Source organism: Pteropus medius, unplaced genomic scaffold (genome assembly GCF_902729225.1).
Source record: "Pteropus medius unplaced genomic scaffold, Ma_sr-lr_union100, whole genome shotgun sequence".
NCBI classification, from domain to species: domain Eukaryota; kingdom Metazoa; phylum Chordata; class Mammalia; order Chiroptera; family Pteropodidae; genus Pteropus; species Pteropus medius.
The window spans coordinates 20454140-20471945 of record NW_024344370.1 but is presented as its reverse complement, the minus strand read 5'-3'; the positions used below and the strand labels follow the sequence as shown (position 1 = coordinate 20471945).

Below are 17806 nucleotides of genomic sequence, written 5' to 3'. Positions count from 1 at the left end.
AAAGACACAAATGGCAAATTCACTTCATAAATACTTTGATGATAAAAATGTGTTCTAGGGAAATAAGTGTGGATAGGTACAAGTATGAGGATGGTCACCATTGTGTTGTTTATAATAGAAAAATGGAAGTTACCTATATGCTTAACAATGGAGGATTGAAGAAATCATTTCAGACCTATCTCTATAATAAATGCTATGAAACTACTAAAAATGAAGTAGAATAATAGTTGATAATAAAGAAAATATTCATGATATATTGGAAAGTGAAAAAATGAAGGTGCCAAAACCTACTATATCGGTACATGGTGATCCTAATTTTGTAAACAAAAGTGTACATATAGAGAAAAAGAAGACTGACTATTTACACCAAAACATTGCCATTATTTTTTCGAGATAGAATTCCAGACAATATTTATTTTTCTTCTTTTTGTTTAATTTTATTTATTTTGCTAATTCTTATTTTCTTCTATTTGCTCTTTTATATTTAAAATATATTTTTAAAATAAACATGCACTGCTCATTGTAATAAGAGAAAAGTGATAACAGTAATTTTTAAATACATAGTACAAAGCTATAAATATAGTACATTTCCAATTTTGTGAAAAGACGTGTTTTTGAATGTGCGCAAACACGCAAACACCTGTATATATGCAAAGAGAAACAATGGCAAAAATATTTCTTCACCCCATTTTAAGAATGGTTATCACTGAGGGGTAGGATTATTTCCAAAATTTTTATTGTATTTCCCAGTATTTTATATAATGAACATGTATTTCTTTTATGATCAAAATTCAATATTCTAAAAATGAGAAAAAAAAGAAAAAACAAGAAAAAAAATTTAATTCAGAGAAACCAGTCTACTAAGCTCTGTGCTGAGCGAAGGAAAATAGCTAGTTCACATGTAGGGTATCTACAAGATAATTCCCTGTTTTAAATTACCCCTACCTCTATTCTTAGAAAAGCAGGACAACAATGTTTCTCTCTGTTCTTTCTGCATAGCCATGTTATGGAGATTATTTGCATAAATAACAGTAGAAGTTTTTAACCCCTTGGCAACCAACATTTTATTTCACCATAGAAAGCGGAACAAAAATATTTATCAGCCCTCTTAAGATTTTTCCAAGTCCATTCCTTTCCATGGAAAGACATATAGGTGCACCTTGTATGAACATGGGGGATGATCAAGAGGAAAACAGGGCTGATCCAGGAACTCACATATGAGTACATAGAGAATTAGAAGTTAAGATATTCAGGGAAATGTTACCAGAGTTTTAATGCAAAGTTCACTATAAATTCAGTTTATTTTTTTTAGTAAAAGAATGGTTCCTAGACAGAAGAAACTATTATCTATTTGTTCTTTAGACATTTAAAATCACAAGCATTTAAAAACCTATCTAATCAGCAATTAAATTAAATGAAGGGAGGGGAAACTATTATTAGGTGTAGTTTCAGAGGTGATATTAGTACTGGTACTCTCAGAATAAGGGTTATATTGCTTATCAACAAGATTATTACTGGTATCATTCTTTCTGGGCTTGCCTTATATTTCCATTCTCCCTTGCTTTGTATACAGTTCTGCTTTACTAGCAACATATTCAAGCATGGTTAATTATTTTTTATAAGATATAAATTTAAAAAATCAAGGATTTCTAAAATAAAAAGGTGTAAAATGATATAGCTAAATAAGGCATGTTTTCTTTTGCTTACAGATAGCTTCCACATTAGTGAAAATTTGAAAGCTAACACACTGTCAATGTGTCTGGTTATTCTTCAAGACAAGCAGCTCTGCTAATTGGAAAACAAGCAAATAGGTGGACTTATTAATCAGTGAAAATTCTAGAGGTCATTCTATGTGGTGGCTATAGGCTCACACTAAGTAATTGTACATAAATTTATATTTCATGTGCACACCCACATAATCAATATGGCTGAGAAGAGGTTTTGTTATAATTTAACATTATAGATGTTAATTGTTCCTATACTTTAAACAATTTGCTTCCCAGAGTAGTAAAAATCTTTAAAACTGCTCAAACATAAATATATTTTGGTAGACACAGAACTTGAAATTAAGGAACTGAGTCATCTATTACTTTTGCTAGAGTTTGCAGTTAGGTGTAGGGTAAAGCCAAGTTATTTTTCTTTATTTTTAAATCAATGCTGACCGCATTTCTTTTCTCTTAAATTCCACACGGGGAAAGAAAAAGGAAATGGGAGAAGTGAAGGTGGGAAGTAGAAAGTGGGAGTTAGAGGTAAGTCAGAAGTTCTGTATCAGGGAAATACTGACTCTCTCAAAAGCAAAAGAATGGAATTGAAATGGCTGAAAGACCAACAGCACTTTTGGGGGACTGGTTAAACCTATTTATTACTTTGTTTTAAAAAAATATCCTTGTTTTTGCTTGCAGACTTTTTATAGAAACTTTTAATGTTATTTTTAATTGGTTTTAACATGTAAAATGCAAGCCTTGATTTAAAGACATTTCTTTTTTTCTTCTTAGACATTTAGAAGACTAACACTGTTGAATCAACAACTATATTATAAAAGACAGCAAATTTCGAGTTAGTTTTTTCAAACAATATGGGCAGCTACTCTGATTATTCTGTCTATCTCTAAGATGTAGTCAATGGAACTGTCAAAGCAAACATACATTTAACTACATTTTCATAACTGGAAAAGAATATTTTTAGTACATTTTAAAGGTATGATATTAATGTAGGCGAGAAGATACAATTCACTTAATCATCACAAAAGGATCACACAGTTAAATTGCTCAGATTACTATCCCCGATCAGCAAAATAAAGGAGCAAATAAGACAGAACTAGTAAAACAGTGAAAAAAAAAAAAAAAAAAAAAGCTCTTTTCTTTTATGTTTTCTTGGTGCAATTTCTGATGAGAATGAAAAGGTTACCCTGAAGCTGTGAAAAATAAGCCACAGAGAGGAATTCTAGGCAATCTCGCTTCCTATCAAGTGTTTTTTGATTCATGCATTAAGTTCTCTCCCATTCCTCATTAGGTCTTAATTACTATGCCAGCTGTCTAGAAAACACACTGTTAAATGGCAAAGATACCAGTATAGGAGTAGTGGTCCATTAGCAAACTTAAGATTAACTAACTTTCTTTTCCACGAATTACTTATTTTTTAAAATCCACTTTTAGGTGGGGAGGTGGAAGTTGGAGAATAAAACTCTCCCTAGGAATTTAATCCTTTTATCAGAATATTTCCTCACAGCTCTCCCACTCACCCACAAAACCACACAAATCCTTACTTCCCCACTATCCCTTAAATAGCTGCCAACCATCATTCTCTAAAGAGCTATTCAGGAATCACTGAAAATACTTAAGTATTCCCAGGCACATGCAATTTAGTAAAGACTAATATTATACAGAAACGGATTCATGGACCAATTAGATTAGAAAGAAGGATCTTGAAAATGGTGTAGTAGCTTTTCCTTTTTTCCTGCTTCACAATTTAGTGTACACTAAATTCTCTGTTATTATTTTCATTAATATTAATAACAAATGTTGGAAAAGAGAGAGAGAATACATGGTTCTCTCAATACTAACAGCTTTTATAGTCCTTTCATTACACAATCAACTGCAATTGGGTTGCCTCCCTCACTCAAGCGATTGCTTTTACAAAGAACCCCTTAAACTCCCAATTCAATGGCTTCTCAAACTCATTTTTAAATTTTTATTTTATTTTCCCACTTTATTGATGTATAATTGGCATACAAAAACTGCACGTAATTAATATATACAATTTGGTGAGTTTAGACATATGTATATACTCCTGTTACTATCACCACAATCCAGGTAATAAACATATCCATCACATCCAAAAGATTCCTTGTGTCCTTGATTTAGTGTTAAGAACGCTTAACATGATTTACCCTCTTAACAAGTTTTTCTGTGTACAATCCCTTATTGCTAACTATAGGCCGTATGTTACTCAGCAGATCTCTGGAACTTACTCCACTTATACAACTGTACCTTATTCGTTTTGAACAACAACTCCCCATATCCTGCCCCCCACCCCATTCTCTGGTACCACAATTCTATTGTCCACTTATATACCTTTGACTATTTTAGATGTTTCATATGAGAGGAATTTTTACTCAACTTCTATGAGACCATTGAGAAAATGACACCACTTCCTTCTGAAAACTGGTGCAGTATCTCAAGTAGATCACAAGGGTCTGAGGGTCTGAGGATGACAGAGACTGGCATTGCTGCAATGTGAGACTTTTAGAAGAAGCTGCAGATTCAGTACTGGCATGAAAATTGACTCCGCATTGGCCAGGTGAAATTTGTTTGCATTATCCCAGTGACTCCCTGGTCCCTCACCCTACCCAACTTGCATACCACTCAAAGGCTCTTCCAGCTGCAGAGTCACATGCATAGCTGGTAGGTAGCCCCAGGCCTTGAGGTATACTGGTCCTTTTGTTAAGCTTCTCCAGACCCAGTACTAGGGGTAACCAACTTCAGCTCGCAGTGTGTTTCTCCCACTAGCCTCCATATCCAGCATAGACAGCAACCATCCATGAATCACTTAGTAGCTCCTACCAGGAAGCCCTGAACAATCAAAGGCAGCAGCTGACCTTGGCCTACATGGGAGCCCCTTTCAAGGCTGGCATCAGATCACAATAGAGCATCATTTGACTAGCCCCATAAGCAGCACACACAAAGGGTGGTCACAACAGTTACATGAGACTGCTACATAACATCTCATACCCTGTGGGTGTGGCCAATTCCCAAAGCCAGTCAGCCAGAGAGTCACTTCCATCCACTGATGTGCTAACAGCAATTAAGGCTTAGCTACAGCAGGAGAACACACACAAACATACAAGGAACAAAACAAGAGCCTCTAGATGCAGGTGATCAGGGAAACTGAGCTACTGGGCCACACAGGACACCTACTACATAAGGCCACCTGGCTAAGCCTGGGAGATGTAATAAATCTTCCTAATACATAGAAACAAACACAGAAAATTAACAAAAATGAGAAAACAATGAAACATGCCACACACACACACACACACACACACACACACACACACACACCCCAAAAAAACAGTAGAAAAGTCCAGAAAAAAACTTAATGAAAGAGAAGCGAACAACCTACCAAAGACAGAGTTCAAGACACTGGTTACAAGAATGCTCAATGAACTTAGGGCGAGAATAGATGATCTCAGTGGGGACTTCAACAGAGATAGCAAGTATAAAAAAAGGACACAGAAACCACAAAGAAGAACCAGTCAGAAATAAAGAATACAAAAACTGAAATGCAGAATACACAAGAAGGAATCAACAGTAGAGTAGATGAAGTAGAGAATCAAATCAGCAAATTTGAAGACAAAGTATCAAAAAACATAGAATTGGAAGAACAAAATTAAAAGAGAATCAAAAAAATGAAAGTTTAAGATACCTCTAGAATATCAAATAAGATCCACATTATAGGAGTACCAGAAGTAGAAGAGAGAGAGAAAGGGATTGAGAACCTTTGAAAAAATAATGACAGAAAACTTCCCTAACCTGGTGAAAAAAATAGACATACAAGTCCAGTAAGTGCAAAGAGTCCCCAACAAGAGGAATCCAAACAGACTCATACAATGACATATCATCATTAAAATGCTGATGGTTGGAGACAAAGCAAGAATCCCAAAAGCAGCAAGACAAAGGCAGCTAGTTACTTAAAAAGGTACTTCCATAAGAACATCAGATAATTTTTCAACAAAGCTTTGCAACCAGAAAGGATTGGCACAAAATATTCGAAGTGATGAAAAAAAAAAATAACCTACAACCAAGACTACTCTACCCAGTAAGGCTATCAATTAAAATTGAAGATGAGATAAAGAGCTTCTCAGAAAGGAAAAGGCAAAAGAAATTCATTACCAACAAACCAGAATTACAAGAAATGTTAAGGAGACTTCTGTAAAAAGGGAGAGGAACCCGTAAATAGGAATAATAAAATAGCAATAACTATGTACCTATCAATAATCACTTTAAATGTAAACAGATTAAATGCTCCAGTCAAAAGACGTGGAGTAGGTGAATGGATAAGAAAACAAAAACTATACATATGCTTTCTACAAAAGACCTACCTCAGATCAAATGACAAACACAGATTGAAAGTAAAGAAATGGTAAAAGATATTTCAGGCAGATGGAAATAAAAACGGCTGGGGTAACAATACTTATATCAGACAAATAGGCTTTTAAACAAAGGCTATAATAAGAGACAAAGAAGGGCATTACATAATGATAAAGGGATCGATCCAACAAGAGGATATAACCCTAGTAAATATATATGCATCCAATGTAGGAGAACCTACATATATAAAGCAATTATTGACTGACATAAAGGGAGAGATTGACATAAATAACTCATGGTAGGAGACTCAAATACCTCATTGAGACCATTGGACCGTTCTTCCAGACAGAAAATAAATAAGGAAACAGCCTTATATGGCACACTAGACCAGATGGATTTAATTGATATTTTCAGAATGTTCCACCCAAAAGCAGCAGAATATACATTCTTCTCAAGGGCACATGGAATATTTTCCAGGATAGAGTACACATTAGGCCATGAAATAAGTCTCAAGAAATTTAAGAAGACCAAAGTCATATCAAGTGTCTTCTCCGACCACAGTGGTATGAAACTAGAAAACAACTACCAGAAAAAACCTGGAAAATACACAATGACATGGAGGCTAAACAACATGCTACTAAACAATGAATGGGTTAACAATGAGTTAAAGGAAGAAGTCAAAAGATATCGAGAGACAAATGAAAATGAAAACACAACTCAAAATCTATGGGGCACAGTGAAAGCGGTCCTAAGAGGGAAATTTATCGTAATACAGACCTACCTCAAGAAACAAGAAAAAGCTCAAACAATCTAACCTTACACTTAAAATAACTAGAAAAAGAAATGCAAACAAAGCCCAAGTGAATAGAAGGAAGGAAATAATAAGGATCTGAGTAGATATCAATGAAATATAGACCGAAAAACAATACAAAAGATCAATGAAACCAAGAGCTGGTTCTTTAAAATGATTTAAAAAAAAAAGAAAAAAGAAAGATAAACCTTTAACCAGACTAATCAAGAAAAAGAGAGGACCCAAATAAAATTAAAAATGAAAGAGAAGTAACTATGGACTCCACAGATACAAAGGATTATAAGAAAATATTATGAGCAATTATATGCCAACAAATGGAAATATCCGGAAGAAATGGACACATTCCTTGAAACATATGATACCCCAAGACTGAGTCAAGAAGAAACAGAAAATCTGAACTGACCGAATACCACCAACGAAATTGAATCAATAATCAAAAAATTCAGAAAAAACAAAAGTCATAGATGGACAGGATGGCTTCATAGAAGAATTTTACCAAACATTTAAAGAAGAATTAACACCTTCTCTTCTCAAAAGATTTCAAAAAAATCAAGAGAAAGGAAGGCTTCCTAAATCTTTTTATGCAGCCACATTACCCTGATTCCAAAACCAGACAAAGATATTATAAAAGAAGAAAACTATAGGCTGATATCCTTGATGAACGTAAATGCAAAACTCCTCAACAACAGAAGAAAAAAAAAAGGCATATGATAGAGGCTTTGCTCATCCTTTTTGCAACCCTATCAAAGTTGGGACAGAAACACGGAACAAATAGCAAGCAAAGTCACCTGGAATTTAGATGAACAGAAGCATTACAACTAGGGAGAGAAATAATTAATCAACCTGCAACAGTAGAAGGTAGGAGGGGGCAAAGATGTGGTCTCCAGCAGATGAATGGGACAGAGGCTACGGCGGTGGCAGCCAGTAGCTGCAGACACCTCTTAAAGATACTGTGTCCACAGCCAGACTTTTGCAGTGATAGACTTGCTCACTCTGAGCACCAGCGTGACAGGTTGGCTGCTCGGTGGAGAGATGAGGCACCAAGAGACTTCTGAGGGGGAGCATTGAGTTGTCCAAGTGAGGGCCAGAAGTGAGGTTTTCTCCTGGGCAGGAGTGATGGTGGTATTCATTGTTCCTCTGTTGATCCCTCCTCCCTTCCCAAAGTGCTGACTCAGAGCTGCCACAGCTGAGACCTCATTGAACTAGATAACAAAGGTCACTCTGCCAAAAGGATTCCTTGAAACTCCACCTCCCTCAACTTCTGGCCCCACCCAAGCCACATTCAGTTGTATCCTTGGTGAGTCTGGTGCTCCTTATTGACCCAACCCCAAGATTCACACTGGTGGCAGCTCGCCTCAGTTTCAGTCATGGCCTCTTGAGGCAACTATAAGCATAGCATCTGTGGATTGCTTGCTGATTCTTAACAGGTGACCCTGGAGGAGAACAGGCTGGGGATAAACTTGGCCTGCAGCTGAACCCCTCTCAGGACTGTGCCACTGGACACCTACTACACAAATCCATGCTAATAAGATTGGGAAATGTAGGAGCTTTGCTTAGTACATAGAAACAAGCACAGAAAGGCAGCCAAAATGAAAGACGAAGAAACAGAAACTATGTGAAAAAACAAAACAGAGATCCAGGAATAATGGAGTCAAATAAGAAAACAGATGCAGAGTTCAAAGTACTGGTTATAAAGATGCTCAATGAACTTAGGGGAAGTGTAGATGAAATCAGTAAGAACTTTAAGAAAGAGATAAAAAACATAAAAATGGAAATAAAAATTATAAAAGGAAACCATTCTGAAATGAAGAACACATTATCTGAGATGAAGAGTGTATTAGAGGGAATAAACAGGGTGGATAAAGAAGAGCAACGAACTACCAATATAGAAGAAGGGTAAACCAAGGACACACAATTATAATGGCAAGGAAAAAGAAGTCAAGACTATAATAATAATTTAAGGAGCCTATGGGACAAAATTAAATGTAAAAATGTTCAGGTCATGGGGTCCCTGAAGGGGAACAAGTAGTTGAACTATTTGATGAAATAATGTTGGAAAACTTCCCTATCCTATGAAGAAAATAGACATACAACACCAGAAAGCTCAGAATCCCAAAAGAGATGAACCCAAAGAGGCCCACACCAAGACACATTATAATTAAAATTCCAAAGGTTAAATACAAAGACAGAAACTTTAAAGCAGCAAGAGAAAAGTAGTTAGTTCCCTACAAGGGAGCGTCTATAAGATTGGCAGCTGATTTCTCAAAAGAAACTATGCAGAACAGAAGGGCATGGGACAAAATATTCAAAGTGATGAAAACCCAGGATCTACAACCAAGAATACTTTATCCAGCAAGCTATCATTTAGAGTTGAAGCACAGATAAAGAGCTTCCCAGACAAAAATAAGCAAAAAGAATTTACCAACACCAAGCCAGTATTACAGGAAATGTTGGAGGGACTTCTTTAAGAAGGAAAACACATGTATCAAAAACATGAATGCAGAATGGTAATAACTACATTCCTATCAATGAGTACCTTAAATGGAAAAGAATTAAGTGTTCCAAGCGAAAGACAGGGTGGCTGAATGGATAAGAAAATAAGACCCTTACATAGGTTACCTATAAGAGACTCACTTCAGATTAGAAGACACGTACACACTAAAAGGAAGGGGATGGAAAAGAATATCGCTTTGATAGACTTAGAAGGTATTGCGCTGAAAGAAGTTAGTCAGATGGAGAAAGACAAATATCACATGATTCCACATACATATGGAATCTAAAGAACAAAACAAACAAAACAAAAACAGAAACAAACTCACATACAGAGAAATTGAAAGGGGGTTGGAAGGAAGGTGTAAAAGGGCAAAGGATTAAGAAGTACAAATAGATAGTTACAAAATAGTCATGGAGATATAAAATGTAGCATAAGGAAAATAGTTAATAATGTAATAAATACGTAGTGAGGAAGAGGGTTACTAGATTTAGTGGGGGATCACTTTGTGAGATATAGATCTCTAATCACTATGCCGTACAACTGAAACTAATATATTATTGTATGCCAATTATAGTCGAAAAAACTTATTGAATTGTACAATGCAAATACAAGCAACTCATTGTCTATTATATTTTAATAAAGCTGGAAAACAATCCTGAACAAAATATTAACAACTGAAATCAGAAAAATGTTTAAAATATCATACACTATGATCAAGTTGTATTTATTCTTTGGATGCAAGGTTGGTTTATCTGTATATCAATTATTGTCATATACCACATTAACAAATTGAAAGATAAAAATTATATGATTATATTATTAATAGATGCAGAAAAGTGTTTGACAAAATCCAGCATCCATTTAAGATAAAAACTCTTAGCAAAGTGGGAATTGAGGGAACATACCTCAAAATGATAAAGGCCATATATGACAAACCAAAAGCTAACATTAAACTCAATGTGGAAAGGCTAAAAATGTTTTTCTAATTATCAGGAACAAGAAAAATATGTCCACTTTCACTACTTCTATTCAATATAGTATTGGAAGTCTTAGCTACAGCAATCAGACAAGAAAGAGAAATAAAAGGCATTCAAATTGGAAAAAAAGAGAAGTAAACCTATAATTATTTGCAGATGACACAACACTATACATAGAGAACCCTAAAGATTCCACCCAAAACCTGTTATAACAGATAAATGAATTCAGTAAATTAGCAGGATATAAAATTAATATTCAGAAATCAGTTGCATTTCTATACAGCAATAATGAATTATCAGAAAGAGAAATTAAGAAAACAATCCCATTTACAATTGCATCAAACAATGTCTAGGAATAAATTTAACCAAAGAGGTAAAAGACTTGTACTTGGAAGATTATGACACTGAAAATAATTGAAGAAGATACAAATAAATGGAAGCATATACCATGCTAATGGCTAGGAAGAATTAATATAATTAAAATGTGCATACTACCTAAAGCTATCTATAGATTTGATGCAATCCCTATCAAAATATCAATGGCATTTTTTACAGAACTTGAAAAATAATCCTACAATTTATATGGAACCACAAAAGATCTCAAATAGCCACAGCAATATTAAGAAAGAAGAACAAAGTTGCAGGTATCACACTACCTGATATCAAACTATAATACAAGGCTATAGTAATCAAAACAGCATGATACTGTCATAAAATCAGACACATAGATCAATGAAACAGAATAGAAAGCCTTGAAATAAATCCATGCCTATATAGTCAATTAATCTGTGACAACGGTGGAAAGAATATACAATGAAGTCTTTACAGTCTATTTAATAAATGGTTTTGGGAAAACTGGACAGATACAAAGAAATAAAACTACACTACCTTCTTATACCATATACAAAAAAAATTCAAATGGATCAAAGCCTTAAATGTAAGATCTGAAACCATAAATCTCCTAGAAGAAAGCATAGGCAGTAAACCCTCTGACATTGCTCTTAGTAATATTTTTCCTGATATGTTGCCTCAGGCAAGGAAAATAAAAAAAAAAACAAAAACAAATAGGACTACATCAAACTAAATGGTTTTTGCACAGGCAAGGAAACCTACCACAAAACAGACAACCTACTGAATGAGAGAAAATATTCACCAATAATATATCTTATAAGGGGTTAATATCTAAAATATATAAAGAACTCATGCAACTTAATACCAAAAGAAACCTAACAATCCAATTAAAAGTGAGCAGAAGACCTGAACAGACATTTCTCCAAAGAGAACATACATATGAAAGGATGCTCAACATCATTAATCATCAGAGAAATGCAAATTAAAACCACAATGAGATATTATCTCATACCTCATCAGAGAAATTAAAACCACAATGAGATATCATCTCAAACCTCTCAGAATGGCTATCAACATAAATCGAAAAACAAGTGTGGGCAAGGATGTGGAGAAAAGGGAATCCTTGTGTATGTACTATTGATGGGATGGTAAATTGGTACAGCCACTATGGAAAACATTATGGAGGTTCCTCAGAAAATTGAAACTACCATATGACCAGTGATTCCACTTCAGGTATTTATCTGAAGAAATCCAAAACACTAATTTGAAAAGATATATGCATTCCTATGTTCACTCTAGCGTTATTTACAGCAGCCAAGATATGAAAGCAATCCAAGTATCTATCAATTGATGAATGGATAAGGGAGTAGTTGTAGATATATACAATGGAATATTACTTGACCATAAAAAAGAATGAAACCTTACCATTTGTGACAACATGGATGGACCTGGAAGGTATTATGCTAAGTGCATAAGTCACACAGAGAAATATAAATACAATATGATCTCACTTATATGTAGAATTTAAAGAACAAAATAAACAACAAACAAAACAGAAATAGACTCATAGATGGAGGGAACAACCTGATGGTTGTGAGATGGTTAGGGAGCTGGGGGCAGGATGAAAAAAGTGAAGGGATTAAGAAGTACAAATTGGTTGTTACAAAATAGTCAAGGGAATGTAAAGCATAGGGAATATAGTCAATAATATGGTAATAACTGTATATGGTGCCAGGTGGGTACTAGAATAGTCAAGGGAATCACTTCGTACATTATATAAATGTCTAACCACTATGCTGTACATCTAAAACTAATATAATATTTAATGTCAACTGTAATTAAAAAATTTAAAAAAGGGGAGAAGTGAAGAAGTATAAGAGGTTCAAATTTCTACGTATAAGACAGAAAAGTCATAGGGAATATAGTCAATAATATTGTAGCATTGTACGGTGTCAGATGGTTGCTGGACATATCATGGTGATCACTTCTTTAGGTATATAAATGTTGAATAACTGTGTTATAAACCTGAAACTAATACAATATTGTATGTTAGCTATATTTTAATAAAACATTTCAAAAAAAAAACAAAAGGCAAAAAATAAACTAGAAATGTAATGTTAATGTCCTAATTAATAAAATAAAAATAGATCAGTGCAAGATTCTCTCTATCACAGATACAAAAGACAAAATATTGTGTGATTCCATTTACATGAAATTCCCGGCAACCACAAATTTATATAGTCAGAAATTGGATGGGTGGTTATCTGGATTTGGAGGTGGGAGTGGGGATTGACTGTAAATGAACTAAAGAAAATTATTTGAAGTAAAGAAAATATTCTAGAATTGGATTTTAGTGATGGTTATGGTTGCAAAACTCTATAAAATTTATTAAAAAATCATTGGATTCTACATTTACAATGGATGGATTCCTGATATATAAATTAAATCTCAATATGTGTTCATTAAAAAAAAGGTCACAGAAAAGAACTGTTTTTATGCTGGAAGTGAAATGAAAAATACTTATTATGGATAAGTGGTATAATTGCATGTTATTATTTGAATTTTCATTTAGGGAAACGCTGAGAAGTATTATAGAGATGATCCAGCCTAATTCCTTTATTTTGCAGTTGAAGAAACTAAAGTCTAATGACTTTGCCTGAAGTCATGTCATCAGTTAGTGGAAAATCTAGGACTTGCACACAGGTCGTTTGACTACTATCCTGGTGTTCGTCATATTATACCATACTACCTTTCATTACAATGCATTTATAATGCTCTAACCTAAATTGACTAGAATTCCAATAAAACAAAACAATTATGAAATACTATTGAGCCTTTGAAAGGAGATCCTGTGCTCACTTCGGCAGCACATATACGAAAATTGGAAAAGGAGATCCTGCCATTTGTGACAACACAAATGAAGCTGGAGGATATTATGCTAATTGAAATAAGCCAGAATCAGAAAGAAAAGTACTACATGATCTCACCTATATGTGGAATTTTAAAAAGTCAAATACATAGAAGCAGAGACTATAATAGCAGTTACCAGGTTGAGGAGGGGGAAAACAGGGAGAAATTTGTCAAAGGGTACAAAGTTACAATTACATAGGATAAATAAGTGTAGAGATTTGATGTACAGCATGATAATTATAGTTAACAACACTATATTGTATCCTCGAAATTTGCTGGAAGAACAAATTTCAAGTGTTCTCACCACACAGAAAAACAGTAACTATGTGAGGAGAGGCTATGCTAATTAGCTTGACTGTAGTAATTATTTTATTATGTATATGTAAATCAAAGCATCATGCTATATACTTTAAATATATTTGTTACTGAAAAATAGAATAAAAAATAAGTATATTTCTTTAAAAATGTTTAACCAAATGTTTTGAAGACTTTAGAATTGAAGTCCAGTAAGCCGAAAAGCAAGCAAAATGCATCAAATTTACAAAAGCTATTATTAGGAGGTTCAACATATAAAATACCTTGAGAGCTTCCTTCAGACAAACAGATGGATACTTCATCATTCCTGTCATTATCCTCTCCTACTTCAGGACCAGCTCCCTCTCCTGGTGTGAGCGCAGACAAAGAACCAGACTCTGGCTGCTCAGAAAAATCAGCAGGGCCTCCTCTTGGAGGTGGAACTTCAATCCCCATTAAACGATATTTCCTTCTTCGATTCCCAATCCAAGTCTTTGTAAGAGAAATACAAGAGGAAATTTGTAAACATAGAAAACTTAGCAATTCTGGAGATTAAAATAATGGATGTTCTATAAAATATAATTTAAAATAATAAATAGGTACCTAAGATAATGAAATTTTATTATTATTCAATAAGCTAAAATAAAAATGTCTTCATTTTTACATATCTTATTAGCGGAAAGATGATATTTGTCTAAATATTCAGACTTTCAAACAACATGAAGTTCATTATAGAAAACTTTTTTTGTTTTTGTTTATTTGTTTTATGGAGAAAATATTCATCAAATCTTTTAAAAGGAACACGAATTGGTTCTTTTCCTAAAGGGCGTACAGTTATAATTATAATTCATATTTTATTTCTAATCTTGCTCTTTCTAGGTGAAAATGTTCTTTCTAGTAACTTTTTTGGCTCCATAATGGTTATCTGAGTATTTCAAGTATTCTAAAATTTCATTTTATTGTATTTAGAATAAATTTTTAATTTTTTATGTTAAAATAAGTTTAAATCACAGGAATTTGCAAAAATAGGTCTCCTTCAATCAGTTTCCTCCAATTTACATTTTACATAATTATAGCATAATAAAAACAAACTGAATATTGTATGTGTATACACTTCCATGTTCCTTTATCATAACATTCTTCTTCCCCTGCTTCCCACCATTCCTAACACCTGACTACCACTAATCTGTTTTCCATCTCTAAAACTGTGTAATTTCGATGTTATATAAATGGAGCCATATAATGTGTGACTTTTTGAAATTGACTTTTTTTCACTCAGTATAATTTCCTGGAGATGTATTTAAGATGCATGTATCAATAGTTCTTTTTTTTTTTTTGCCAGGCAGTATTTCATACTTATATACCACTTTTTCCCATTTTGTTTGCAATGTTTGTCTAACCATTCACTTGTTGAAAGACACTTGGATTGTTTCCAATTTTTGTCTATTACATATAAAGCTTCTATGAACAGTCATGTACAGGATGTTGTGTGAATATGTTTTCATTTATATAGGATAAATGCCCAAGAGTGCAATTGCTGAGTCATATGGCAAATTACATGTCAGCTTTATAAGAACCTACTAAATTGTTTCCAGAAGACTTACTATTTTACCTTCCTACAGGAATGTATGAGAGATCTGGATCCTTGGCATTCTTGCCAGCATTTGGTATTGTCAGTATTGTTTTTTAAATTTTGACTGTTCTCATTGAGGCATGTAATGATAGAGCATCGAGTTTTTAATTTGATTTCCCCAATAGCTAGTGATGAAAAATTTTTAATGTGCTTATTTACCATCCGTATATCCTCTTTAGTAAAATGTTTCTTCATGTCCTTTGCCTATTTTCTACTTGCATTGTTTTTTAAATGTCAAGTTTAAAGAGTTCTTTATATATTCTAGGTATGAGTTATTTGTCAAATATGTAGTTGCAAACATTTTCTTCTCAGTCTGTAGCTTGCATTTTCATTTTCTTTTTTTTTTTTTTTTTTTTTTTTTTTTGCAGCACACACACACAAAATTATTTTTGATGAAGACCAAGTTATTGCTTGTTTCTTTTATGGACTGTGTTTTTAGTGCCATTTCTAAGAATTCTTCATCAAGCCTTAGGTCCCAAAGATTTTCCCCTATGTTATCTCCTTAAAGTTTTATAGTCTTATTTTTTTTTTAATTTAAATCTATGATACATTTTGAGTTCTTTTTTTTTTTTTGTATAAGATGTGAGATTTAGGTCAAGATTCATTTATGTTTTCCTATAGATATCTAATTGTTCTAGCATTATTTCTTTAAAAAATATTTCTTTCATTGAATTGCTTTTGCACCTTTGTCAAAAATCAATTAAGCTGGCTATATTTGTGCAGGTTATTTCTGGGTTCCCTATACTGTTTCACTGATCTATATGTCTATCTCTCTGTCAATACCACACAGTCTTAATTACTATAGCTATATAATAAACCTCGAAATTGGGTTGGATGGATTTCTTTCACTTTATTGCTTTTTCCCCAGAATTGTTTTTGCTTTTTTAGCTATTTCTCTTCCATATGAATTTTAGAATTAGTTTGTCTACACCAACAACAAAAATAAATCTTGCTGGGACTTTTATAGAAATTGTATTAAACCTGTGTATCAATTTGGAGGGAGATTTTCATTTTTGCTATGTTGAGTCTCCCAGTCCGTGAACACAGAATATCTTTCCATTACTTAGAACTTCTGTGATATCTTTCGTCAGTATTTTGTCATTTTCAGTATACAAGTTCTGTACATGTATTGTTAAGATACATACTTAAGTATTTGGTTTTTTGAATGATTGCAGATAGCATATCTTTAATTTCAGTTTCAATGTGTTCATTTGTACTATATAGCATACAATTGATTTTTGTATGTTCAACTTATATCTAGATATTTTGTTGAATTTACTTATTAGTTGTAGGAGTGTTTTTGTAAATTTCTTAAGATTTTCTGCACAGCCAATCATGTGTATCTTTTATTTCCTTTCCTCGCATTGCTGTGCTAGCTAGAACTTCTAGTACTGTATTAAATAAAGGTAGTCAGAGTGCCCATCTTGTTCTGTTCCTGATCTTAGAATAAAAGCATTATATTAATGGTGTTATATTATGTTATAACACCATTAAGTATGATGTTAGCTGTAGGTTTTGAATGTTTTAGATTTCTTTTTTAGAGAGAGACTTTTAATGATAAATTCAAGTAACTATTTCATATTAGATGAGTTGTGGTAGTGTGTACTTTTTGAGAAATTGATCCATTTTATCTAAATTGTCAAATGTGTGCATGTAGAATTGTTTGAAGTATTCTCTAATTATCTTTTTCATATCTATAAAGTCTATAATGATATCCCTGGTTCATTCCTGATATTAGTAATTTGTGTCTTCTCTTTTTTTCTTTTCCAGTCTTGCTAGATGTTTGTTAATTTCACTAATCTTAAAAAAAAAACACTTATTTTTCCATCATTTTTTCTTTATTTCTCTTTTTTTTACCTTTAGACCCCATTCACTCATATCATCCATCTCCCAACCCCCGCAACTGACAACCATCAATGTTTTCTGAATCCAATAATTAAAAAAAAAAAGATAGACTTTACTTTTAACAGTTTCAGCTTTATAGAAAAAAATAGGTGAAAAATAGAGCATCCAATTCCCTTTGTTTTTAACATCTTTCTAAAATTAATATGGTAGTGATGTCAGAAACATGGCGGACTAAGAGACATCTCCAGATCTTTCCCCTTGAAACAACAATAAACTGAACATCTAAAACTCAACAACAAACAACCAAACTGCATATCAGCATATCTGAGCATGGGATCTGCATATAAGAGCTACCATAGGTCAGAACTCAAGGTGTCAGGTGGTAGATCAGGACAAAAAAAA

The 17806-nt window shown here is 33.4% G+C and overlaps 1 protein-coding gene across 1 annotated transcript in view; it reads right to left on the bottom strand.

The window, feature by feature from the left end:
* Window positions 1–17806, bottom strand: part of HDX (highly divergent homeobox) — a 184056-nt gene that overhangs the window by 17028 nt on the left and 149222 nt on the right. The window contains exon 6 of the mRNA XM_039870224.1: window positions 14181–14418. Within this exon, the coding sequence (XP_039726158.1) occupies window positions 14181–14418 (238 nt within the window). The remainder of the gene's footprint in view (window positions 1–14180; window positions 14419–17806) is intronic.